Source organism: Trachemys scripta, chromosome 2 (genome assembly GCF_013100865.1).
Source record: "Trachemys scripta elegans isolate TJP31775 chromosome 2, CAS_Tse_1.0, whole genome shotgun sequence".
Lineage (NCBI taxonomy): Eukaryota > Metazoa > Chordata > Testudines > Emydidae > Trachemys > Trachemys scripta.
In genome coordinates this window covers 4,131,886-4,158,927 of record NC_048299.1, presented here as the reverse complement: position 1 = coordinate 4,158,927, position 27,042 = coordinate 4,131,886, and the positions used below count along the sequence as shown (strand labels likewise).

The window sequence follows — 27,042 nt, the reverse complement described above, 5'->3', positions numbered from 1 at the left end:
GAAGGGGATGGGGCCCTAAATACAAGGGTTCCCCCCCCCCCCCCGCAGATCAATAAAGCCTGGGGCTGCATTAAGCAGCATGCATGGGAGAGGTAGGTACAATCCAAATGCCATCACAGTGAAGCCGGGCAGAGGAACGGCAGAAGGAACTTTTTCTAAGATGGAGCCTTCACTTCTGTGAAAAAAGAAACCACCGTCCAAGTGCGAGGAAGAAACTGGAGGACGAGAGATTGTTCTATTTTCCAAAGCGTGTGTGAATGTCGGCCCAAGAATAGGGAAGCGGGTCAGGAGGCCTATTGAGGCGAGACATATTTGGGCCACATCCTTAGCTGCTGTAAATTGGCATCACTCCATTGATGGCAGCAAATGACACCAACTGAGGATCTTCCCCTTTAGTCCGGTTGTTTGTTTGGGTGCAGGGCCGGCTCCAGGCACCAGGTGCTTGGGGCGGCCAAGGGGAAGGGGCGGCACGTCGGGCTCTTCGGCGGCGGGTCCCTCTCGGAGGGAAGCACCTGCCGCCGAATTCCTGCTGAAGAAGAAAGCGGCGCGGCGGAGCTGCCACCGGAGTGCCGCCGATCGCAATTGCGATCGCGGCTTTTTTTTTTTTTTCCCGCCGTTTGGGGCGGCAAAAACGCTGGAACTGGTCCTGTTTGGGTGGGTTTTTATGCTTAAATGCCAAAGAAATTCTGCACTTAGTCCAAATCCCGGAGGTCTGTTCAGAACGATAATATGGCAAGGATTGCTTTTCGTCTTGCAGCACCTTCCTTCGTGGTGCACATACAGGTACAAACACACCCGGAGCCCGATTGTGTCTCCATTTACACCAGCGGGGTAAATCCCCTCAGTGGAGCGAATCAGAACCTCACACGCTGACAGACACAGTCACCCCAGCACATACTGTTGAGTTGGGCCCACAAATGCCCAGGCACAGGACAGGAAGGTTGGTCCTGGAGTTAGGGTGTTAGCTGGAGACTACAGCAATCCAGGGAGGGATAGCTCAGTGGTTTGAGCATTGGCCTGTTAAACCCATGGTTGTGAGCTCAATCCTTGAGGGGGCCACTTAGGGATCGGGGGCAAAATCAGTACTTGGTCCTGCTAGTGAAGGCAGGGTGCTGGACTCGATGACCTTTCAAGGTCCCTTCCAGTTCTAGGAGATAGATCTATCTACATTTTTTTTTAATTATTTTGTTGCTCTGCCTGAAGCTTCCTGTTCAACCTGGGGGAAGTCACTTAGGCCCAGATCTTCAAAGGTACTTAGGCTCCCATGGATTTCAAAGGGATTTGGGAGCCTAAATATTTTTGTGGAACTGTTCCTCATCTGTAACATGGGGTTAATAGGCCTGCAGTACCTCACAGCGGCATGGTGATGACATGGCAAAGACAGTGAGATGCTCAGACACTGCCCGGATGGGGGCCGTGTGAGTAAGTAAGACAGATGGTCCCATGTGCACACCAGGCATCTAAGCCAGCAAATCCAATGGACCTACTTCCCTGTTGCCTTGGGCTGTTCTGATCGCTCTGCCTTTCATATGTATTTTACACGGGAGCAAATGACAGGGGGCAGGACAACCGTGACGCAAGGCCCTCCTGCGGCCCTGAGCCAAAGCCTCTCCCTGACTTGGGTAGGCTTTGTATTAGAGCCTGTGTATGAACTTATTATCTGTCCGGGGATCGGGGCTCCGTTGGGTTTGGGCTGCACACACACACAATGAAAAGATAGCCCTGGCCCCATAAAGCCTAGGCCAGATCCTCCAAGGGAGACAGGCACCTCGGGCCATTTGATAGCTCATTGCCTTTGAGGATCCCTGCCTTCCAGACCTATGGCCCCTTCCTGCCAGTGTCGGACTGGGAGGGTCTTTACTTGTTTGAGAGTAGCAGCCGTGTTAGTCTGTAACCACAAAAAGACCAGGTCTGTCTCCCAAGATCTGTGAGAGTGAGGGATCATCTTTCAGGATAGGTTGTAGATCTTTGATGATGCGCTGGAGAGGTTTTAGTTGGGGGCTGAAGGTAACAGCTAGTGGTGTTCTGTTATTTTCTTTGTTGGTCCTGTCTTGTAGGAGGTGACTTCTGAGTCTACTCGTCTGGCTCTGTCAATCTGTTTTTTTCACTTCAGCAGGTGGGTATTGTAGTTTTAAGAATGCTTGATAGAGATCTTGTAGGTGCTTGTCTCTGTCTGAGGGATTGGAGCAAATGAGGTTGTATCTTAGAGCTTGGCTGTAGACAATGGATTGTGTGGTGTGTCCTCGATGGACCTGTCCTCGCTTACAGACAACCCCCCCAACCCTGAAGCAAATACTCACCAGCAACCACACATCACTGAACAAAAACACTGACCCAGGAACCTATCCTTGCAACAAAATCCGATGCCAACTCTGTCCACATACCCTGTTTCCCCGAAAATAAGACAGTGTCTTATATTAATTTTTGCTCCTAAAGATGCGCTAGGTCTTATTTTCAGGGGATGTCTTATTTTTCAGAAATGAAAAATGCCTTATTATCGGTGGATGCCTTATTATCGGGGAGGTCTTATTATCGGGGGGATGCCTTATATTACAACGAGAGGCAAAACTGTAAGTAGGCCTTATTTTCGGAGGATGTCTTATTTTCGGGGAAACAGGGTATCTATTCAAGTGACATCATCATAGGACCTAATCACATCAGCCATACCATCAGGGGCTCGTTCACCTGCACATCTACCAATGTGATATATGCCATCATGTGCCAGCAATGCCCCTCTGCCATGTACATTGGCCAAACCGGACAGTCTCTATGTAAAAGAATTCCTGACATCAGGAATCATAACATTCAAAAACCAGTGGGAGAACACTTTAACCTGTCTGGTCATTCAATGACAGACCTGCGGGTGGCAATTTTGCAACAGAAAAACTTCAAAAACAGACTCCAAGGAGAGACTGCTGAGCTAGAATTGATATGCAAACTAGACACAATCAACAAAGGATTGAATAAGGACTGGGAATGGCTGAGCCGTTACAAACATTGAATCTATCTCCCCTTGTACGTATTCTCACACTTCTTATCAAACTGTCTGTACTGGGCTAGCTTAATAATCACTACAAAAGTTTTTTTTTCTCTTACTTAATTGGCCTCTCAGAGTTGGTAAGACAACTCCCACCTGTTCATGCTCTCTGTATGTGTGTATATATATCTCCTCAATATATGTTCCATTCTATGCATCTGAAGAAGTGGGCTGTAGCCCACGAAAGCTTATGCTCAAATAAATTTGTTAGTCTCTAAGGTGCCACAAGTCCTCCTGTTCTTTTTACTTGTTTGGTCTCCTAAGAGCCCACCTCACCAGGGGCCCTTACCAAATGACCCACAATCACCACCATGGAGAATCCCTGGCCAGGGAAGTGTACTGGGAGGACATCCACACCCAGGGCCAGGCCGTACACAGCAGCAAAGCAGCCCCTGGGAATGCAATGCTGGGGGGAGGCAAATGACCCAGCAGTAGCAGGACTTTTGCAAATGTACAGAGCCTGGAGAAAACAGAGCCTGGAGTAAACCATCAAGTAGACTGGAGCGGCCCTCCCATCACAGCCCTGAAGCGCTTCCTAGCGGGCCCAAGGAGTATGGGCAGCTCTGGCCAGTCAGTGGGCTCTCTCTTTCATGGTTAAACCCCCCACCCCACCCCCGGGGGAAGTACTGCACTAGCACGGAGAGGCCCTAGGTAAACAAACCGCTGGCTGATGCCCTGTGTTTGTTGTTTCCCTGCATAGCTGAAGTGAGTAAAAAGACCCAGGCGCAGAGCTGCAAGGCTGGGAGCTGTTGGAAAGCTCTGGGCAAGAAGCCGCCGCTTTCTTCCTTCCAGGGGGGGGGGGGGGGGGGGAAAAAGGGGGGCGCGGGCGGGGGGGGCTTTTTTACATTCCCAGCAGCTTGCAAACGCCCAGGTGGGGGGGGGGCGGATCCCTCTCTTCCTAAGCCCCCTTTAAACAGCCACCCGATTCTCGGCCAGGTCAATAGCCCCCTTCCCTCCCCAGGCACAAAGTTCAGAACTGGGGAAATAAGAATAATAAAAAGCAACCCCACTTAAAAATATCCTGCTCCCCCTTTCAAAGGAGCCGGCTTTCAAATCCACCCTCCATCCCCGCCCACCCCTTTGCTCGCCTCCAAATTTTGCAAAAGCTCACTACGCTCCCAGGGGCGGAAGGGGCGGGGGATATTACCCTAGATCTGTTTCTGCGCTGAGGGTGCCTCCAGCCATGCCAAGCCCCCCCATTCCGCCCCCTAAGGATGCAAATCCTATGCATTTTATCTGCGGGGCCATGTGGTTCCTATGCAGCCCCCGAAGGAAACCTCGGGCAGCAGAGAACCCCCCTCCTGAGGCATGAGTTGAGGCTAACGGAGAGGGCTGGCTGCTGAAGGGGGGTGGGGTGGGAGGTGTGGACAGCTAGCCCGGTCGGGTGGTCACATGGCGGCCGCCACCAGCCAATGGGGTCCTGCCCATGCTGGTTCCTATACCTGCCTCTTTGCTCCAAAACCACACACATTCCCTGAGATCTACTCAGACTGGCATAGAGGGGGAGCAGAGAGGAAGAGTTTGCATCAAGAGCAGGATTATGGCTCCCTCTCTCACACACACAGGAAGCCCTACTCTACCTTTGCAGGGAAAGAGACCCTTTTCATAAAACTAACTGAAGGCACCCATTCACAGCCAAGGGGAGCGCGCTCTCTCTCTCTCTATAAAGGGCAAAGCAACCGTAGAGACTTTTTTTTTTCTCTCCAAAAAAATAAAAGAGAAACGCACTCAGCGAAAATTTGATGCTTTTACCGCCTGCCCTCCAAAGATCGAGATCGATCTTTTCTTGCAACGATTCCCACCCCCCTTTAAAAAAAAAAATCACAACCCCTGGCAGAAACCCGCTGCTTCTGCAAAACTAAACTCAAATCCATCAAACGATTTGATTCTCCAAGTTCCAAAAAGAAATCAAGCCCCAGCAACCGAATTAAATGGGGGGGGGGGCATTATTTCGTTATTATTTAACTCGCCCCCCCAAAAACCAGTATACAAGAAGGGCTGCCGCTCCGCCCTAAACAAAATTAAACCCTTTGCTTAGGGAAAGACGGTGCCTTTTCTTGCAGCTTTATGAATGAAACTGACAGACAGCTCGGAGTAACGTTCCTGCCGTGAAACTAACAAGCTGGTAAATTTCATCGGTGGGTGTTGGTTGGGGGTGGGATTTTAGTACAGGGGAAAAAAAGGACGTTCTAATCTCCAGATTGTCTTGTCTTTTGTGTGAGTGTGTGTTGGTTGAAGCGGCAGGGTCGATGTGTTTTGAAGGCAGCAATACAAACTGAATATATCCTGGGAAGCTGGTAGATTTTCCCAAATGAAAAGTGTACGGCCTTCTCTCTCTCTCTCTTTAATCTCCTCTTGTCTGTGTGGAAGTAACCGGACTGTCAGCATGTTCATTTCGTAAGTGAGTCTAACGCAACAGCAGCAGCAAGAGGGAGAGAGAAAAGCAGCAACTTTTCCTTTACTGGGCTGTGGTGCTTTGATTCTTGGTTGAGGACAGGACAAGAAGCTTGTGTGTGCGTTTGTGCAAATGGAAAAGCGTAGATTTTGGAAAATTTCATGGAGTAAGTGAAAAGAGTTTTTACTGCAACATCTAAAATAAACTATTTAAGGGAAGAAAAAAGAGCAGATCTTCAGCCCCACGTTTTCAGCCCACACTCAATTGGCTTTTTGAAAGTGCAGATCCTTTGAGACAGGCAGAGAGGGAGAGAGAGAAGAAGAAGAAAAAAATCCGTATTTGTAACTAAAACACATTGCATCCAGGGAAGGTTGACAGAATCAACCTCTTGTGGAGCTCAGCTGCGCTGAAATATACAAGCAAAAATACCCAGCAGCACTCCTGTTTGCATAAACGGAATGGCGAAGTGAAAATATTTCCAACTTTTTTTTTAATTTGTAACTTTCTGATTTGTTTGCTTGCTTAAAAAAAAAACCCCTTTTTTTCCAAACTTCCCCCACCCCCAACCTCAAAGATAAAATTACTAGCTCTAAAAATAAAGCAGTGGTTAAAGATTCCCCCCCCCTCCCACACCTCTCTTGCTTACTGTGTGTTTGCGTTTGACAAAGAAATTATTTGAACTTCCCTCTGCCTCATAAAAGGGAAGCAGAATAGCAGTTTTGACATATGGATGTGATTTTTCTGCTCTGAGACAGATGCACACACCAAACAAACAGCACCAGGAACTGCTGCTCTGACTGAACTGGGTGTTGGTGCTCCCTTCACATGGACTCTTTCCCTACATTTCTGAAACTGCATCGATTTCCAGCCATGAGAAAGCGAAGCAAAGAACTGGGGTTTCTTGTCATGTGCCTCTCTGGCTAAAACTGTGGAAACAAACAAGCAAATAATAATTAAAAAAAAAGCTGGGAAGGAAGAAAAATAAAAGAAAAAAAATCATCTACGACTGGATCCCTGGAAGATCCTTCGTCCTTCTACTTCCCTTAGAGATCGTGGATGCTGCAATAAGTCTCTTGGATATGGGATCATATTTGGTTTATCACAGCCTGGGTTTGATCCTCTGCTGCTCGGTGTTGAGTTCTGTCTATGCTCTGGTAAGTTGCTAAATCTTTCTCGAGCAATTGTTTCCTTTAGCTGAGGCTGTTTCCTTGATGAGTAATTTACTGTACCAGGATTTAGAAACAGCAAAGCGCTGGCTTTTTAGATGCATGTTTGATTTTGCTGGCAGATCTTTGCGCTGAGTCCTTGCTGCTGTTAGTCTGAAAGCGGCTACGCCAGATGAAATGAAAATGACTGTACTTTCGGAAGAATTTTCATTACCCATTTCCAAATTACTTTTACACTGATTTGAGCCAGCTACTGCAAATAATTCTAGGATCAGCCCCACTCCACCCCCTACCGAAAAGCATCCTATTAATGGGGACAAAATGTTTGTCCACTGTTCCGGATGACAATGTTAGTCTTAATTTAATCATGTTAAAGCTTAATTTCAGCAAACAATTGCTTTCAACTCTGGGAGTGACTCTGTACAGTAGCATACTGGATCTGTTTTGCAGTCCAAAACGTCAGCGCATGGATGGCATATGGTTTATACTCAGGGGAATGAAAGTAGTATTAACCCTCTATCATCTAAGAGTGTGTTCCATCTGTGTGTGTGTACACATATCATATAGAGTGATTTTATAGGGTGAGACTGCTATTATACGAGGAGCTAATCTCTATTAAGACAACTATCTTCCTGCGTGGAACAAAAAGAGGTCTAGATCTCAAGGTGGTACGACCAAAGACGACTTGCTCTGCTCATCTTTATGGATGAAGCGAAATGTCATAAGGCATCAGTTTTTGTACATCAATAACCACACTGTGTGCTCCGTCGGCCATTAGGTTACAAGACTATTATATATTTCTTCCTCGCTCTGGCATTGTTATTACTGAGCATGTTTGATGCTGGGCAAATGGGTCAGGAGGTCTGGGGTCACTGCCTATGATCATGTCTGCTTTTAGATGTAGAAAATGAAAAGTGCTTAGAACGGGATTCAGTCCCCCGGCCCTCACTCAAACAAAGTTCCCGTTGAAATTCATTTGGGAGTTTTGCCCGTGTTAAGGACTTGGGCCCATTGCTCGGGGATGTGGCAGAAGGTTCTAGTGTTATATTTTGTTGTTGTGTTGTGTTGTGGGTTTTGTTGTCGTGTTGCCCGTGCAATGGCTCTTAGTGAAACAAGAAAAAACGACTAGCACCACATACGTTCCGATTATCTCTAGACTCACCCCCTCTGTCTCTGGGGGGAATAGGAACTTAGTCGCATTTGAAAGACTAATCAGTGTACACTGCAGAGATGTGCCGTTCGGGGGCTAGAGAATGCGTGGGGTTGAAACAGTTGATGTCTGATCATGTTTCTTCTCCCCGGGTCCATAGGTGCTTGAACTAGGGGTGCTACCGCACCCCCTGACTTGAAGTGGTTTTCATTATATACAGGCTTTACAGTGGCCCCCCCACTATAAAAATTATTCCAGCGACCCTGCCTAGGTCTGATGTTGAACAGACCAAAAGCCAACATTGTCAGTGACTTCCAGCCCACTTGGGGTTATCCTACTATAGTAAAATATGTGCCACCTGCTAACATCACATTTCTCAGACCTGCTGCAATTGAAGTCAACAGCAAAACTCCCATTGACTTCAATCGGGGCCCCCGGCTGGTGTTGATGAAGTCCGGTCACTTGAATCTGCTAAATCTGTGTTGCCACAAACAGCGAGCGAGCATGGGCAGGAGGATATGCTGTGCTGTCCATCTCAAGCCTTCCCCGCTCCCCACCACATAGACACACTCTGATTCTGCTACCCTTGTGATCGCTGGGTTAACGAGCAAATAGGCTGTCTCCGTTCTTGTGGATTTTTAATGGCTATTTTACCTGTGAATTATTCATTGACAGACACCAGAGCTAGAGAGAAATCCCAGCAAACAGACAACTTCAGATCATAAACTCTGGGATTAACTCTGCAGCGTTGACCGGAGACTGAGATCCTGGCATGGGACTGTTGTTGATTGTGCCGGGACTCAAAGCTTGATTCTGCTCGCGGGTTGATGTAAATCAAGAATAAGTCCACTGAAGTGAACAGAGACACTTGTGTAAGTGCAAGAGACTTTCCGAGGGAGCTGCACACTCTCTGGCTCTTCGCATTGTCACCGTTCACTCTCGTTGCATGCAGAGGGCCAGATTCATTGCTGTGTCACTCTGGTGCAATTCCATTCATTTCAATCAGGTGCACACAGAGCTGCAGGTTCAAAACACCTCGGTCACTCTTAAAACACTGCAGCGAAGAAAGTTGTCTGAGGGACTGCAAAACCGCCCTTAAAATCCATGGACTGGGAAGAAATTCTCTATTCCTCTCACCTCCTACTTAGGAGGAACACAGGGGTTGTGATCCTGAGTGTTGAAAGCATGTCATGTTGCTGACCTGCAACCTGTAATACAGAGCAGAACTTTATCTGTGTCGGGGGCCTGAGTTTTAACCTACTCTGAAAATGAACATGAACAATGCTGTGCGGTATTAAGAGCTTGCATTGATAGAGCGTCTTTCATTGCTCCAATACTACAGTGATACGGGCCATATATGTAGCTAGATAGATGCTAAAGGCTCCCAATATGTTTAATAGACTATTCTCAGACAGGAATCACTGAAACGCAATCACCTCTGGGGTGTCTGGCAGCGATCATGCGGCATAACAGCAACGGATTCGGGGCAAGAGATATTTTGGCCACAGACTCTGGGGCAGATCTTTGCTAAAAAGTGGCATGTGACCTTTAATGTCCATGCCCAGCAGACAGGACCTTGGTTAACAAACTTCCAGCCAGCGAACTTGGTTTATCAATTTCCAAAGAACAAGGGGCCACATGGAACCCCCGGGATTTGAAGCCGTGGATCTGGGGAATCCAGGGACTAGGTTCTGATCACTTTGACTTCGCCGTGATTTATCCCACCGAAGTGCGTGGCCCCGGGTATTTTAAACCAGATGCTTAGATCGCTAACCCATCCCCTGCAACTTTGAGTTAGACCAGCGGTTCTCAAACTGTGGGCCGGGACCCCAAAGTGGACTGTGATCCCATTTTAATGGGGTCATCGGGGCTGGTGTTAGACTTCCTGGGACCTAGGGCTGAAGCCAGAGCCCCACGGAAGCCGTTGGGCTTTGGCTTTGGTGTAGGGTGACCAGATGTCCTGATTTTATAGGGACAGTCCCGATTTGTGGGTCTTTTTCTTATATAGGCTCCTATTACACTCACCCCCCGTCCCGATTTTTCACATTTGTTGTCTGGTCACCCTACTTTGGTGTCCCCCCCACCCGGGATGGCAGGGCTCAGGTGGGCTCAGGCTTCAGTCCCCCCTCCTGGGGTCGTGTAGTAATTGTTGTTATCAGAAAGGGGTCACAGTGGAATGAAGTTTGAGAGCCCCTGAGTTAGACCATTAAAGAGTGAATGCAGGGGAGTTCGAAATTAGGGATGTAAAGTGCTATGCAGTACGTTCTTCAGCAGCTACACGTGACGGGCAACATCTTGTCTGCCTGAACCACTTTTCCATTCGCTTGAACGTTTCATACGGATAGGATTTTTCAGCCTCAATTGCAAGGCAATGGCATGAAATCTAGTGTGCAGTGTAAGGTAAGAGACAGGGCTCTCAGGGTTAAATACGCCTCTCTTGTTATACTGTTGCAACTCCATTGAGCCTGATTCTCCACTTATTGACATCGGTGTCTATCAGGAGGAACCCCGCAATGGAGTTGCAGCGGTGTAAAACTGATGCAGGTCAGGGGCGGCTGTTTTTTGCTGCCCCAAGCACAGCAGGCAGGCGTCTTTTGGCAGCACGCCTGCGGGAGGTCTGCTGGCCACGAGGATTCGGCGGCATGCCTACGGGTGGTCCGCCGGTGCCGCGCCATCGGTGTCCCCACCGCCGAATTGTCACCGAAGCCGCGGGGACCGGTGGATCTCCTGCAGGCATGCAGCCGAAAGCCACCTGCCTGCCGCCCTCACAGCGACTGGCAGACCGCCCCCCGCGGCTTGCCGCCCCAGGCCCGCGCTTGCTGCACTGGTGCCTGGAGCCGCCCCGATGCAGGTGATATCAGACTCAGGCCTGTTGACTTCAATGAGATTGGCGGGACCGTAAGAGGTCTGGATTCTAATCTCTTGCTGTCTGTGCAAAATAAGGCTTTTAGGGTGGAATTCTGCTCTCGGCATAAACCTGGAGAAATTGCCCTGATTTCAGTGGAGTTATTCCTGATTACGCCAGTGTGAATAAGAACAGGAGCTGGCCGTTAGTGCTGGGTTCATACCGGCTAGTGCGTTTGGGCCTGCAGTCTGTGTGGTGGAGACAAAGAGTTTCTGAACTTTGCGGGGCAGTCACTTGGAGAGAGACGGTTTGGTCTGAGCTGCAGAGTCCTGAAAATAAGGGGTTTGTAATAGAAATGTTGCATGCATCAGAAACACTGTGTGAGGAGTGTCACTAGAGCATAGGACAGGGGGAGACTGCAGGCACTACATTTTAATCCTAAAGGGGGGGTTTTAAACATCCCAGCAAAAAGACTTCCCCCAAAAAACACCACAATAAAAAAAGCCTAGGGATTTTTTCCAACTCTTTCCGCTTCTCTCTCTTTTAACCTGGGTGCTTTAAGTGCATTTATCATCAGAACAGATGCTCTGTCAACAAGCCACTGTGCTGCATTCCGCATGTATCATCTCTCGCCTGGCTGCATGGCAGAACAGCTCAGTTTCACGTCCAAAGAGCCCGGGCCACCTCCTCAGCTGGCGTAAAGCAGCATCGCTCCAATTGAAGTCGAGGCCGATAACTGTCGCTGAGGAACCAGGCCAGTCGTTTTTGTAACTGTCAGCACCAGGGTCCCTGAGATCTGAAGATCTCGTCATGCTCTTGGTGCCGCTCATGTTGTCAGCATCGCTAAGAAATCAGCAGTAAACGTTGCCAATTTAGCTGATGTGCCAGGTAGAACAGACGCTTGCCCGGCCATGTTGTTGTTTTTTTTTTTTAGGGTGCTTCATGATTTGCAGGAGTTTCTGGACCAGACTCTCAGGTGATAGACACCAGCGGGGAATCTGGCCACTTGTGCACAAATCAGCTAGGACTCAGGGTATCTAGGGAAGACGGATTTACGGTGGTGCTCTTTGCTTTTCTGATTAGAGCCACGTCTTCATGGAATTTGGCAACGGGAAGGGTTACGTTACTTAAATTACAAGCTCTCTGGGCAAGGGCTGTCTCTTTGTTCTGAGTTTGTACAGGGCCTAGCGTAATGGATTCCTGGTCTAAGACTGTGGAGCCTAGGCACTATGGTAATACAAATAATAATCATACAGCTGACTGATTGCCTTCTTCCTTAAATAATTTACAGCTAGAAGGAACGGATCATCATATTCTGTCCCCATACACTGTCAAAAAAATCACATCTAGAGAAGCTGTAATAATTCTCAGCTGTCCAACTTCATTAAAAAGGCTGTCCTGAAGTGCATAAAACAATGTCTGAAATGTTCTTTTTTTTCGCACTTGGGAGGCTGCTGATCCAGCCAGAGTATATTTATGAAAGATAAAATTTTTGTTATTTTACTTTGGGATTAACAGATCTCCCTGAACTATAAATATTAAACCACAAAATACAAAGCAAACAAACCTCGGCACTCGAATATTGCGCAGGGCGTGACTTACAAGCCAAGAAGTTCCGAGTTCCCATGGCAAATCTGACCCGAACGAGTTACATTTGGCCTAGGTGTTGCTGCCTTTAAAGCGAGACGAGTACGAGGGGTAAATGACTGTGTGACGAGGATGTCAAGCTGCAAACGAGCGCTGGGAGTGAGCTTACACAGTTATGCAGTTACACAGAGATCTGCGTGAGCTGCACCTTTCACATCTACACCTCCCCAACCGACCGATCAGGGCTTTGCTGTTGGTTTTTGACGCCCTACAGCAATAACATCCGGTGGCAATGTGCTTTGAGAGATCAACACTGGTATTTAGACTGTGGCTGTTTCAAGAGGCCCTGGTCAAAGCTTAGGACTACCAGTGTGCTCAGCGGTGCACACGCGACCAAAACAAAGCCAGCCTCTGCCCAGAGCTGCCAATTCTCCCAACTTTGTCGCAAGCCTTGTGATAGTGGCTGCTTTGCTTAAATGCCCAGCTCCCGGAGTCCTGACTCTCCGCTTTCATTTAAAAAAAAAATAGTTTCTGACCCTGATGGTTGAGGAGAAAAGCTGGAATTCGCAACCCCTAAACGCACAAAACCAAGAAGGCCAATAAAAGGACCCCAGATGTGTTATTCTTCAAAATCTCATGATTTTTAAGCTGCTCTCCCGTGGTGGGGGGCCTGACTTGTGATTTTTGGACCCTCCGAGTTGGCAACGCTGAATAAAAGTACTACACTAATGCACTGCACTGTGGCCTGGGCTATGCAGAGGTCAGAAGATGATCATAATGGTACCTTCTGGCTTCCAAATCTATGCGCAAAACCCTAGTCCCATTGAAGTCAGTGGCAAAGCAACTTCTGACTTCAATGGAATCAGGATTTGACGCTGTGAATTAACACAGGAGCTTGGGAGTATTATTAATGAATTGTACAGTCTGATTTTCGATAATACTTAGTCCTGCCTTGAGTGCAGGGGACTGGACTAGATGACCTCTTGAGGTCCCTTCCAGTCCTATGAGTCTCCGATTTTATGTCTCCAACAGAGGCAAATTTAAAGCTGCCCCTTGTAATCATGTGTCCTTATTAAGAGGCCACATCTACATTACAGAGACAGTCCCAGTGTAGCTACGGCCACATGGTGCCCTAGTGTAGACGCACTCAGCGTAGTTACGTCCACACTGGGAGGTTTACTGGCATAGCTCTGTCACTAACGGGTGGGATTTTTTTTTCACACTCCTGACCAATTTAGCTATGTCGGTATAAAATTTAAGTGTAGACCAGGCCTGATTCTCCTCTCATGTAGAGCTGGTCTACATTAGATTGACCCAGCTACATCACTCGGGGGGTGGGGGTGAAAAATCCACCCCCCCGAGCTACGTAGTTATAGGGTGACCAGACAGGAAATGTGAAAAATCGGGACAGGGAGTGGGGGTAATAGGAGCCTATATAAGAAAAAGACCCAAAAATCGGGACTGTCCCTATAAAATCGGGACATCTGGTCACCCTACGTAGTTAAGCCAACCTAAATCCTTGTGTAGACAGTGGTAGGTGGAGGGAAGAATTCTTCTGTCACCTCTCGGGGAGGTGGATTAACTACAGTGATGGGCGATCCCCTCTCGCAGAGCATTAATCTACTCCCTAGACGATGTAGTTTCCTCATCCCCACTAGTACTGGGACGCCTTTTGAACGCTGATCCCTCTGCCGTGCACTCACCCCCTGAAACGGACGCCATCAAAAAAGAGAAAAACCCAGAGATCTCCATTTTGGGTAGGCGGTTTCTCTGCACAGGCGGAAAGGTTTCTGTATCCACTCAAATCCTAACAGAGGCGAGACTGGGTCCCTTTGTGCGACTGCGATGCAAATAATAAATAGGAGGAATAATCATCAAAAAACCCAAATAGGTTCATTAGGGCAAGTGAAGGAAACAATTCACCAGGATCTATCAAAACCTTATTAAAAAATGTTCAGAGCAGGGAAGAAGGAATTCCCTCCTGAAACGCTTAATATCATCTTGTTTACTGGAACACAACTCGTACTCGGCAATTTGGATGCTTCAGGCTAGAATATACAAAACCATGAGCCGGCTCTTGAGAGCTATTATAATAAATACTTACTTTTATGTAGCAACTTCCATCAAAGACACCAAGCAGCAAATGAATGAATCCTCTGCTGATGTGCAGCCGCCTCTGGGGCAGAACGTGGCAGTTCTTGAGCCATGCACAGTAACAACTACTAAAAGTCAGCAAGTGAAGATTAATCTTGAGGCTGCAAGCAGTGTTTAGATAGCAGAATGGAATTAACGGAATACAATTTGGGCAGAATAGGTGTGGGGCCTGCAATGGATGACAGCAATGCCCCACATTCTGCTCTCAGACCCACCATTGCTATCCTTGAAGACACATGGGTGTAACTAAAGGCAGAATTTAACTCAGTCTCTAAATTGCTCTGCTAGGGAATAAGAATTCATATTTATCCTGTGTACACTTAATCCCAGCCCTTTCTTTTCAAGTCATTGGAAAGACTCCATTTAACTTCAATTGACTTTGCATCAGGCCCTATATTTACTAAAGGGGTAGGCCTTAGCTTATTTTGGTTTCGGGGTGCTTTGATTTCCGGGTACCCACTCGAGACCTCTTAAAGGGCCTGATTGCCAGGAGGTGAGTTTTCTGAAGATCGGGATTCTCTCAACGTTTCTCCGACGGGGCACCCCAAATCACTAGCCCCCTTTGAAAGTCCAGGCCTTAAACATTGCTAAAGAACTTCAGAATCAGTGGGCTATTGGTAAGAGAATAAATTAAGCTAAACTCCTCAGGGCAGAGGCTGTCTTTGCTCTGTATTGACACAATACCCAGCACAATGGGACCCTGGTTTGTGATTGGTGCAACCACAATACAAATAGTAAATACTAACTACATCTGGCTTAAGGCTGAAGCATGTTGTTTTACAGCTAACTTATACATTCCCTCTGCGCTCCTGGGACAGCCAGGTGGTAGGTCAGAGATTCAATCCTATGTTTCTTGCGCAGCAGGGTAGCGCATGCTAGTAAAGGTCCTAGAGCCATCCCACCTTTATTCCTCTATCAGAAAATATAAGGAGAAAGCCCTTGGGAGGTTTCACTATTGGAAACCTACAACGGTTCGTTCCTTTTTAGATTGCCTGACAGCAGCATCGCTGAGTTTATTTCTCTACAGATTTCTTTATATTGATGCTTCCTGGGTTGCTCCCCCTTCAAACACTTTGCTTCCCTCTCGTACACACCCGCTAGGTGAGATCCTCAGCACATGTAAATCGGCAAAGCCCTGTTGGAGTTTGATGGTACTCTGCTGATTTTCACCAGCTGAGGATCCGGCCCGACATACACACACACACACTCATTGGCCTTCACACTTATACCCTCTCACGCAGATACAGACATTCTCACCTGCACACAGACGGCCCCGACGAATGCTGACTAGACATAAAGGGGGTCTAAAGAGATATAAGGTCCATGTAGGGATTTGCACTAGTTTAACGAATTGATTTAAAAATCAATTGGATTTTAAACTGGTGCCGGCATCATGTGTAAACCAGGGCTCGCCTTTTCACACTCACAGACATTCAGGTGCCAATTTTCAAAGCCAGTTCCCAGGGGCACGCTTTATATCTCTCACACACACCCACACACACACACTGTCATGCTCACACACGTTTTCACATCCAAACCTAACACAGACGCTGTCCACCGTGTGCTCGGGCACAATACAGAGACACTCGCACATGTCACCGCCAACATGGGATTGGGAATCTAGCACAGAGTGTGAAAAGGATTAGCCCGAGGATATTCACCTGCATCTCTTTAACTTCCCGTGTCTCTTAAGAGCCCTTCTTGCAGATAACTAGCCTCTGAAGTCCTAGTTAGGTGTCACGGGATGTCTTGATCACGACGGGGAAGGGGAATAATGCACAGTTATGGACACAGAGAGACTAGGGTGTAAATAACACGGTGATGGGCACGGATAGAGATGAGAAGGGGCGTTCTACACCAGGGTCAGACTGAGGCTCGGGCACTAAAGGCCCGTGCCTAGAGTGTGTCTGGAAAGGCCAGAGCTGAGAGAAAAGGCATTCCCCATTGAAGCATAGGCACTACCGGTGGGTGCATAGGGTCCCAGCTTCTGGAGTCCTGTGACAATGTCAGAATCTAGCGGTAGTACCTTTCTAGCCCTCCCGGTCCCACAGCAAGCTTGAAAAGTGCAACCGCCACGGGGACGTCTGCCGGAGGGTGTGTCTGCGCCGCATTCAGCGGTGAGACTGCCGCACGTCTGGGCATACCTCAGCTGGCTTTGATCCAGCTCGCTCCACTAACAAGAGCAGTGAAGCCACAGCAGCAACGGGGCACAGCACGGGCTGTACCAATCCGCCCAGGGCTCGGGGCATACTCGAGTGCATGCTGCTATTGCCAGGGGAGCGAACTAGAGCAAAGCTAGCGTGAGAGTGTCGACGCAGGCTGCAGCCACGCCTCTGGCTGCCGCGTAGACACAGCCTGAGTCTGCAGAGAGCCTGAAACAGCAGCTCTGAGAGGGGAAATTGCCCAGTTTTTCATAGTGGGATGTCTTCATCTTTATGGGGACCCAACCTCTCTGACATAACCCTAGTGTGTGTGTGTGGATGGGGTCTCTCTACTGCTCCCTCATGGCTCTGCTGGGGTGACGCTGGAAAAGGCTCCTTCCGCATGCACAGGCGAGCATCTGGGCAGAATCTATCCTCTTTTTCCTAGGTGTTTATTGGAGCCAGAACACTGCAGCCTCACTCTTACCACAGCTTTAAATGTGACACAACACGCAGTGCTGGGGCCCTGGGCCTGGTGTCTTTCGTTCCGCCTCAGAGCTCACCCCCTCCTCCGCCGCACTCACTAGCTCCCTCATTCCCATGCAGGGGGCCAGCAGAGAACAATGGGCAGCTTGCCTCAGGAGATCTCAAAGCACTTATCAGCCAATAGCCGTGTGGCCGCGGCTGTGCGAATGGCCGCTCGGGCTGAGTGCAATCCCACCAATCCCCCGGGTCAGCCTGAGCCACTGTGACGATGCTAGTTTTAGGTGCTAGCCTGAGCAGAGCTAGCGCATGTACGTCTGCCCAAGCCGGGAATGACACCCCAGCTGCTGTGGGGACGGACCCAGAGTCACAGGATGGCAAAATGACTTGCTGAAGGTCACAGCTGGGAATAGAACCTGGTTTACAAGGCTCCCAGTCCAGCACCCGGGCTTCTGGTCCCGAAAATCTCCACTGACAGTGGGGCCTGTGCAGTGTGTTTGTTCCATGTGTGGGCACTTCCTTACTTTTACACACACACACACACACACACACACACACACACACACACACACACACACACACACACACACCCCGCCCCCCCTAAGTGAGAGCAAAGGAGAAATTGATCATAAACTGACCTGTCTAGTTTCACCTTCTGAGTTGATTGAAATGCAGAACCAAACAGGAGATAATGCCCAAGCTGCGTTTGATTGTTTAAACGCTTTCCATTGTAATGATCTCTGGGGTCAGCCGCGTACCAGGTGAGGCCAGCTCTTTAATACCTGATTTGTATCTGAAAATAACCCATAGATGAGTCAGTGTTTGTGAAAAAGGTTAACGATGTAACTTGCTAAGTCAGCGCTAAGCCGTATCTTTAACTTGCCAGAAGGCTTTTCCCATGGATGTCCTGGTATCCTAACTTATCAGGGTTCCTTGATGTTATCTTAACCCCTCTGCACACCCACTACAAATCATTTATTTAAATTCTCTCTCTCCATACACTCTATCTATCTCTGTTTTTAATTGTAGGTTTGAGGAATGAAAACAAGCTAAACACCATCCATTTAAGAGCCTGTTCCAAAGTTCATTGGAGTCAACAGAAAAACTTCTGTTGCCTTCACTGGCCTCTGGATCAGAGCCTAAATATCTGTATGTGGAGATAGACTGGTTAGGTGCACACACAATCCAGCCCAGACGAGGGGATATTTGTAAGGAACAGCCCCAGGCAGTGGGTGTGAGAACTCAATATCTTGGGAGAACAGCGAGGCACAAATGGACGATAGTTCAGTTTAGCTAACCGAGGCCGATGGGTGAGAGTGGGGACCTGGGAAGCAGGGAATCTATTTCCGACTCTGCCGCTGACTTGCTTTGTGACCTCAGGCGAGTCAATGAACCTCTAGCTCTCTGCCTCAACATCTCCATCTGTGAAATGGGCGTGACAATCACCGACTTTAAGGTCAGAAGGGACCATTATGCTAATCTAGTCTGACCTCCTGCACAACGCAGGCTATAGAATCTCACCCACCCACTCCTGTATCAAACCTGTGTCTGAGCCATTGAAGTCCTCAATCTCGTTCTGACAGCTCCTCACACAGAGCCTTAATTAATAAACGTTCCAAAAGGGCCATGGGATCCTCCAATGAATGGCACCCTGTATGTGCAAAGCATGAGGATTCTAACGCATCAGTTGCAGGGGGTTAGGAGGAACAGAATGGAAAACGCCTTGAGTTACAGTAATGAGGATGCTCCGGCCCGTGATCAGAATCTCATTCCCATCTCTGCGCATTAAGTCATGGAGCTATGACAGTGATGCTTATGGTATAACTGTTTAGATAAATAGCTCGATTGGAGATAGGCTTAACCCAAACCCCAGCATTCCCCGTTGCAAGTTTTGGGGTTCAGAAACTGAACCCAGATTCCAGCTTGGCCCATCTCTCCTAAGGAAACCCAGGACGGCTAGTTTCAAAGTACTTTGCAAAACCATCGGCCACATCAGCCTTCTGAGCCAGTGCAAAGCTTTTTGGGATCTCCTGGTGCATGCAGGCACATCCATTCCACATAGCACAGTGCTGTCTTCCATGTAATTACCCGTCTTCCCCGTTCGTGAGCATACCACACTGCTGATTCCTACCCCAAAGCCACTGGACTGCATCAGTGACTTCTTACCCTGCCTCATCCTCTGGGCCAGATATTAACCACCCTCCCGATTGTGCATCTTCTGGTTTTTTTCCCTTTCACTATGGGCCTGATCCATGAATGGAACAACTTCAGTGGGTTTCGGATTCGTTCCCTATATCCTGCCTCATCTTGCTCACAATCCCCTGCTTCCTCGATCGATCCCCAGCCCCTTCCTTTGAGATGAGGGACAAATCCCCTTTGTTCTGTAGGATGGTGATTGCTAGGCTCTAAGTGGCTTTGGAGCCAGGCGCTGACTCTGTGGGTGCTCGGGGGCTGGGGCATCCACCAGCAGCTGCGCGGATCAGCTCCTTTCCCACCCTCCCACCAGTGCCTCCCGCCTGCCAGTGGGCCCCACCAATCAGCTCCTTCCCCTCCTGCCTGCCGCAGACCAGCTGTTCAGTAGCGTGCAGGGAGGAGAGGGCACATTAGGGGGAGGAGGGAGGGGCGGGAAGAGGTGCGGCATTAGGGTTGCCAATTTTGGTTGGCCGTATTCCTGGAGGTTTCATCATATGACATAACCTTTCAGTAAAGATTGAGCTTTAATTCCGGAGACTCCAGGACAATCCTGGAGGGTTGGCAACCCTACAGGGCGGGGGCGGGAAGCAGTGGGGTAAGGGTGGGGCCTTGGGGGAAGGGGTGGATTTGGGGCGGGGCCTGGGGTGGAGTAGGGATCGAGCATCCCTGGGGAAATGAGGAAGCTGGTGCCTATAGCCAGACGCCTCGCACCTCTGCAATGAAAACGAATGTCTTATTTGTCCTAGCCGGGCTTTCAGAGCGGGATCAATAGAACAACGTAAGCGGATCTAGTTCATGGTTAGCAATCGGAGAGGCCACTCAGCTCAGTAGATGGGGATGATAAAAGCTGGGCCGTCTAAGACGCATTCAGGGCAATCGATGTTGTCTGCTCATCCAGAGCTCTCAGGTTACCAGGCCTGTTTGCCTCTGGAGCACTGACTTTTCCCAGGCTTCCTTCGAGCTGCACGTTCCGCCATCGTTCTCCGGGTGGTGCTCGTTTGGCTCGCCGGTTCTAAAATGGCTGCTCTGCGGCGGGATGGCTAGGTTAGAAGGCTGCTTTCTTGGGGGGGGAAAGAATCTTTGGACAAGTCCCTTAAACCTCTCTGAGTGGAAAGTGGGTGCAAGCATGCCTGGGGCTGGATCATTTGTGGGGAATGAAGCCAGGGCCTCTGGGTCCAGGGACAGAGCCTCCGCTTTAGCTTGAGGTAAATCACCGAGTCCATATCGGACTCATAAATCGGTGTCTGTGATCTCACCCCTAGAGGGAAACAAAGCGCCACACTGTGTTAGCATGGGTTGTATGGGGTTATTAATAGATAGGGGCTTACCAAATTCACGGTCCATTTTGGTCAATTTCACGGTCATAACATTAAAAAATAGTAAATTTCATGATTTCAGATAGTTAAATCTGAAATTTCATGGTGTTGTAACTGTAGCAGTCCTGACCCAAAAGGAAGGTGTAGGGGGGGAGGTTTGCAAGGTTATTGTGTGGGGGGGGTATTGCTACCCTTACTTCTGCGCTGCTGCTGGTGGCAGCGCTGCCTACAGACCTGAGCAGCTGGAGAGCAGTGGCTGCTGGCCGGGAGCCCAGCTCTGAAGGCAGCACCGCGGCCAGTGGCAGAGCAGAAGTAAAGATGGCCTGGTATGGTATTGCCACCCTTATGTCTGTTCTGCTACTGTGAGAGCTGGGCCCTCGGCCGGCAGCTGCCACTCTCACCTCACTTAAAAACGACTTGCTAACACAATCAGACATAAAAATAAAGTTTCACAGCGCACTATTACTGGAAAATTGCTGACTTTCTCATTTTTAACATATCATTATAAAATAAATCAATTGGCATATAAATATTGTACTTAGGTTTCAGTATATAGAGCAGTATAAACAAGTCATTGTATGGAATTTTAGTGTGCACTGACTTTGTTAGCCTGTTCTAAAACTAGGCAAATATCTAGATGAGTTAATGTACCCCCTGGAAGACCTCTGCGTACCAGTTGCGAACCACTGGTATAGGGTAAAAGTACACAAAAGACCAGATTTCTCAGGGGAGAGCAGATTTCATGGTCTGTGGAATGTTTTTCATGGCCAAGTATTTGGTAGGGCCCTATTAATAGATAGCACACAGGGTGTTGTGAGGCTTACATCAATTAATGTTCACAAAGTGCTTGGAGATCCTCAGTTGGAAAGAGCTTCAAGAGGGCAGGGTTATTATTACCCTCTCGGGGGCTCTCGGGGAACCTTTTCCGGTTAGCGTGGCCTGCCTCCGAATGCCTCATTTCCGCTTGTTTTCCCATGGCAGGGGTTGAGCCATCTGACCTTGTGACAATCCAGTCTCTTGTCCTAGGACTTGTCTGCATGGAGAGTTACTGCATTTGCTAGCGGCAGTATGCTACACTGCACTCTGGGGCTCTCGCCACGCTGTAGCAGTGTCCTTATGGTGAGCTGGGGATGATTGTACTACAACCCTAAGTCGACCTGTGTTAGGTCGGTTTACAGCCACTGTGGTAATAACTGCAGTGGCTGATGTCCACACTCCCCTCTTTCTGTCGGTGGTGCGCATCCTCACTGAAGAGAGGCAATGTGAGGGGCTGAGAGCCAGGGCTCTCAGCTCCGCTTGGCTCCCCTCTTCCAGCTGCAAGCAGGGGCCAGCTACCTGGGCTTCTCGCCTCCCTGACTGGGGAACCTCTGGGCAGTAGCCCTGTGGTGAGCTGGGAGCAGCCAGGCTTTAGCTGTCCAGATGTCCTGTCAATTTCACAGCTCCAGCAGGGAGCCAACAGCCGGATGTAAGCAGTGCAGACACTGTGTCACCCTAACTACACCGACATAAGCCCTATGCCGCTTGTGAAGGTGGCGTTATTCTGTCGGTGTCATAGGGTGCTTACAATGGCGGGACAAGGCTGCACTGTGTACACTGACGAAATTAGGTCCACCTAAGCTGCCTTATGTAGTGTAGTGACCGGTCCAGGTGCGCTGTAGATTCACGCTCCGGCTTACTGGGCAGTAGCTCTCCATGTAATCAAGCCCACCGTGTTTCAAAGCATCTAAATACATCAGCACTTGTAATCAAGAGGATGGGAGAAGAGGTACTGAAGCTAAAGGCCAGTGCTGGCACAAGAACAAATGGGGATAACCTGGCCAAGAATAAATTGAGGCTGGAAAGGAGAACAAGGATTTCTCACTGTCAGAGGAGGGAGGTTTCGGGAACAGCCTCCCCATGGGAATAGTGGGGGGCAAACAAGCTAAGTAGCTGGAAGATGGAGCTTGATGTATTTACGAAAGAGATTATCGCATGGGGGTGCCTGTGACTGCAGGGGATGGACTCAAAGACCCAGGAGGTTCTTCCAGTCCTTTGTTCAAAGCAGGAGCAATGAAGTTCCTGCAAAGTGGGGGGAGCCACCGGCACCTGAATTGTGGCCTTGCCCCCTGCATCATCCCTTCCTCTGAGGCCCCGCCCTCACGTCACCCCTTCCCCCCATGGCTCCGCCCCCGCACCACCTCTTCCCCCAAGACCCCGCCCTCTACTTGCTCCTCTCTGCCCCCCGTCGCTCTCTCTTATGGCTGGTAAAAAGTGATGGGGCCATGGCCCCCTGGTCTCCATGTTCTGGTGCCCCTGCCTCATGGGCTGCTTTGGAGAAGAGAAGGGCCGGATTCTCCCACCGGTGCAGATTGGGAGTAATGCAGATGGAGTTACGTTAGCGTACGACCCAGAGGCGCATCCAGCGCTGAACTCATCAGGGCAGCCATGTCTGCATCACATCCTCTTCCCATCTGCCCAAGCCATTCCAGCCACCAGGACTCTCGTCGGATTTGGGTCCGAATCAAGCTCCAGTCAGAGATTTGCCACATCCCAACTGTACCAGGCGGGGTTTGCGGTCTTTCCTCGTTTTCACTCAGCTGGAGAAAGATTTCAGGATTAGACCCAGCAGGACTGGTGTATTCCTACTCCCCTGAGTCACGCTTTAGCTTTGCTCAATTAAGCTATAAGCGTCTCATTGTAGGATTCCATGGCAAGGCATCAGCTTCATTGTCGCTTCATTTCCAGTCAGGACTGTGTTTCTTCATCTGCCTTTTGCCACGCACCATAATTGTGTGTTTGTTTTTTTCATTCCTGAGATCATATTCTCTCTCTGACTTGCCGTAACCTCATGATAGAAACCACAACGTTCCCGGGGCCAGATCCTCAGCTGTCAGTGAGGCCAGATCCCCAGCTGCAGTAAATCAGCATTGCTCCATTTTGCAAATTTGTTCCTGAGCTCCTTGGTCTGCCTTGCACCGAGGGATGATGACTGTAGGAAGGGTTAGAGATCCAGGTCAGATAAACATCCGAAACATTCAGATGCTTATCTGAACTTCACTCTGCTGCGCTTGGGTTCGCTTTCTTGTGGTTGGTTGACTGGCTGGCTTCTTTGGGCTGCCCTACTTAGGAAAGACAGTACTTCTTGCATGCACTCAGCTGAGAACCGCCTTCTTTGTGGCATTTTGGCCACGCCTCTTTCTGATCTAGATGGAGGCCTGATGGTGAGAACGGGGCCTGCAGACACAAAGAAGGTTTTCAGACTTTGGAAAAGGTGGGGGCTCAGTTGCAGATTCAGGTCAGCTCTTAATTACGCCCGTCTCCAAGCCCTGCTTAGAAGTCAGGCAGCCCTATACGGACGGCATCTTATCCTAAGAGATGCTGAGAGCGGTGAAGCTCTTGTTGTCGTTATGCACAGCCAGCTGGAACCAGACACAGGCTAAACCAGATTGCTTGCAGCACCTTAAGCACTGGGTGATCACTAAACATGACACCAGGTTCTGAAATGGGGGGAGGGATAGCTTGGAGGTTTGAGCATTGGCCTGCTAAACCCAGGGTTGTGAGTTCAATACTTGAAGGGGGCCATTTAGGGATCAAAAGTCTGTCAGGGATGGTGCTTGATCCTTGGTCCTGCTGTGAAGGCAGGGGACTAGACTGGACTCAGGTTATTATTCTATGAAATGTACAATCTGATTCTCAGCTTGCCTCCACTGATTTTCCCCTGGCATTTTTACACTCTGATTCTCCACTGGGCCTTCCCTCTTGTGTCCTCTCTGCAGAAAGAGTGTAAAATGCTGCCATTCTCAGCAGATAGCATTTCACACCCATTTTGCACAAGCATCTGTGAAAACCATAACCACAGGACCCACGGACTTTGCGGGGATTGCTCCTGATTTTCCCCATGGTTAGCATGAATCAGGCTTTTGGGCCCAGCTCCTCCGCTGGTGTAAATGAAGCTGATAGAGCCCCACTGAGGATTCAGCCCCCGATCAGCCTATTTATTAACAGGTCTGCATGCACGGCTGGGTTCCGCATAGGGGTCAATGCGGGCAAGTTCTCTGGCTTGGCTGGAGGAACTGAGCCAGCATGTCTCCGGGGTCAGGAAGATAAGGGTCCTAAGAACAGTTGAATAAGCAGATCTCTGGCCGAATGAAGGAACAAACAAACACTTGGCTTCCAGCTACCCATGTGACAGAAACAGACTTGTGTCGAGACAAGCCCAGGGTCAGGACAACCTAATCCTGTCAGCTTCTCTGGGTGCACTGCGGCTGTCTCTCCTGGCTACGGTGCTACCTAGCCTGCTTGTGGCTTGGTTGGGCTTGCTCCTTCCCTCGCTGCCCCCATCCCTCTTATTCCTAGCCCTACGTATTCCAGGGCCCTGCTCTCCCAGCACAACGCTGGCCCTGAGGTTAGAGAACGTGACTAGGGAGTTCTGCACATCCATCGTGCACAGCAGCGGGTCACTGGACTGCACGAGATCTTTAGGCCCAGCCTCCTCAGTAGATCTGCCCTTCCGCCTGTTGTTCTTCTGAATTGCTGTAGCTAAGGTGGGCGGGGGGGGGCACTGCAGGGTGGGTGCAGGCAGAATGAGAATGCGCCACTCCAGGGGTGCTGCCACCTGTTCTGCTTCGGACAGGACCTGCAAGCAAGGGCCCTGCAGGTCGTCGAAACACTTCTACTTCTTCTCCGGGGCCAGGGCAGCATTATCGTTGTCATGTTGCAACCAGACTGCGTTGGACAGAGCAGGAGGAGACCCATCAAATTCTCCAGTCCATCTCCTGGCCGACACATCTCACACTTAGCGCTGCGCCCTCTGCTGGTGGTGTCTCACCCACTGCCACCTCTGTTCCTGGACCCATGTCACTCCCAGGACCATGGCGTCCTCTTCATGACACTGCCCTCCAGGTGTGCCGCACTCTGTTCTCCGCCCTTCTGGGGGAACCTGCAATGTACTGTCTGGCCACTGCCTTCAGTGGCAGACTGCAGTCCATGGTCGAACCACTTCCCACATGGCTCCAGCATCCTCCTTGCCCTTGCATCAGGGCCTCGTCTGCAACCCCCAACCGCCAGCCAGGAGCTGTCTCTTGCTCCCTCGGCCCCTGTTGGCAGCACTGCTCTGTCCAGGGTGCTGGCAGTTCTCTCAGCCCTTCAGGGACCCAGTTCTTCCTCCCTTGACTCCCAAAAGAGAACTGCCCTCCTCTGCCTTTTTATATGGGCCTGCTTTGCCCTGATTGGTTGCTCCCCTCAGCCCTTCGCTGATTGGCTGCCTCCCGCTCAGCCTCCCTAGGGCTGCTTTTAACCCCTTTTCTGCCAGTGTGGGGCAGATGCCCCATCACAGTGGGAATGTCCAAAGGGCCTAATGGAGTTAAGTGACCATCTCCCATGGCATCATGGCACCCTTAGGAGCCTTTGAACCCCCCCAGACTTCATTATTTAGTGTTTGTTCCATGCCATTCAGCATCCTGCGCTGAGGAAATCCACTCCCTTGTAGGATCACTGCTGTTTTCCCTCTTTGCTTCTCTTTCTTCTTCCTCTGCTTCCCTGTTTTTGTCGGCCTCCGGTTCATTCCTCTGCAGCAGCTCCCAATTCCAACTCCCTTTGAGCTTCCCTTCCACAACCTTCCCCATTCTATCCATAATGAACTAGGAGTCAGCACAGACACTTCAGTGGCATTGTTAGAGTTCAGAGTTAACACTACATTGAGATGAATGAGTGAAGGAGTTCACTCCTCTCCGAGCTATTGTCTCAGGCGGCCTGCAGATTCAGGCATCGCAAGGCTTCCTTCATAGCTATGTGTAAGTCAAACTTGGTCTGAATGAGCCCCAGTAATCCAGGACAAGAGACAAGATAAGTTGTCAATGTAACTTTGGTAGTGGACCTAGTAGCCAAAGAGAGAAAGAGAGAAGTGGTGTAAAACCAGGTGCAAGAAATAATATTGGCAGCAGCAGTGGCTAAGAATGTGTGGAAGGAGGATAAGCAGACAGAGAGGAAACTAACAAAATACAGGGAGAAAGTTAACATATTCAAATATTCACAAATTAAATTAAGAAAATTAAAATATGCTGTGTATGTGTGTCATGGGAACAAAGCACGATATGCACAGGGATTGGCCCTGAAAGTCAGCTGACCAATCAGAAAGTGCATGATATAACACAGAATCGAAGACACATGCATCAGTGCAGGGGTAAACTAGTGTCTAAAGTAATTCAGACTGGATCTGTGGTATGCCCTGGACTCACCCCCTGGAGGTGAGTCTGATCAGCTCTGTGTAGTCTTAGTGCATGCCAGTAAAGAAACTTGAGTGACGAATCCAGAGTTGGGCTGAGTTCTTGGGAACGGAGAGGTTAAGGTCTTGACAGAAATCCCAACACCACGCGAGCGAGAATCGTACTGTGTCTTTTAAACGAACGCTGAGATGCTGCACAATCTGCGTATGTTGCGTGGGGCATATCAATCTGTCAAATGGGACAGATCTAGCCCATGGATGGGGACTAGTTTGCCACCTCTGAGCGACTGTATCTTTTTCTAGTGGTTCTCAGCCACTATAATCATGTCTGACTTTAAAGGAGAGAGGCAAGGCAAGGGAACAACTGGCATGG

At 49.4% G+C, this 27,042-nt stretch overlaps 1 protein-coding gene across 1 annotated transcript in view; it reads left to right on the top strand.

The window, feature by feature from the left end:
- The first annotated feature begins 4,517 nt into the window (after positions 1-4,517).
- PTH1R (parathyroid hormone 1 receptor) overlaps positions 4,518-27,042 on the top strand; it is a 159,355-nt gene continuing 136,830 nt past the window's right edge. The window contains exon 1 of the mRNA XM_034763841.1: positions 4,518-6,586. Within this exon, the coding sequence (XP_034619732.1) occupies positions 6,512-6,586 (75 nt within the window). The 5' untranslated portion in view covers positions 4,518-6,511. The remainder of the gene's footprint in view (positions 6,587-27,042) is intronic.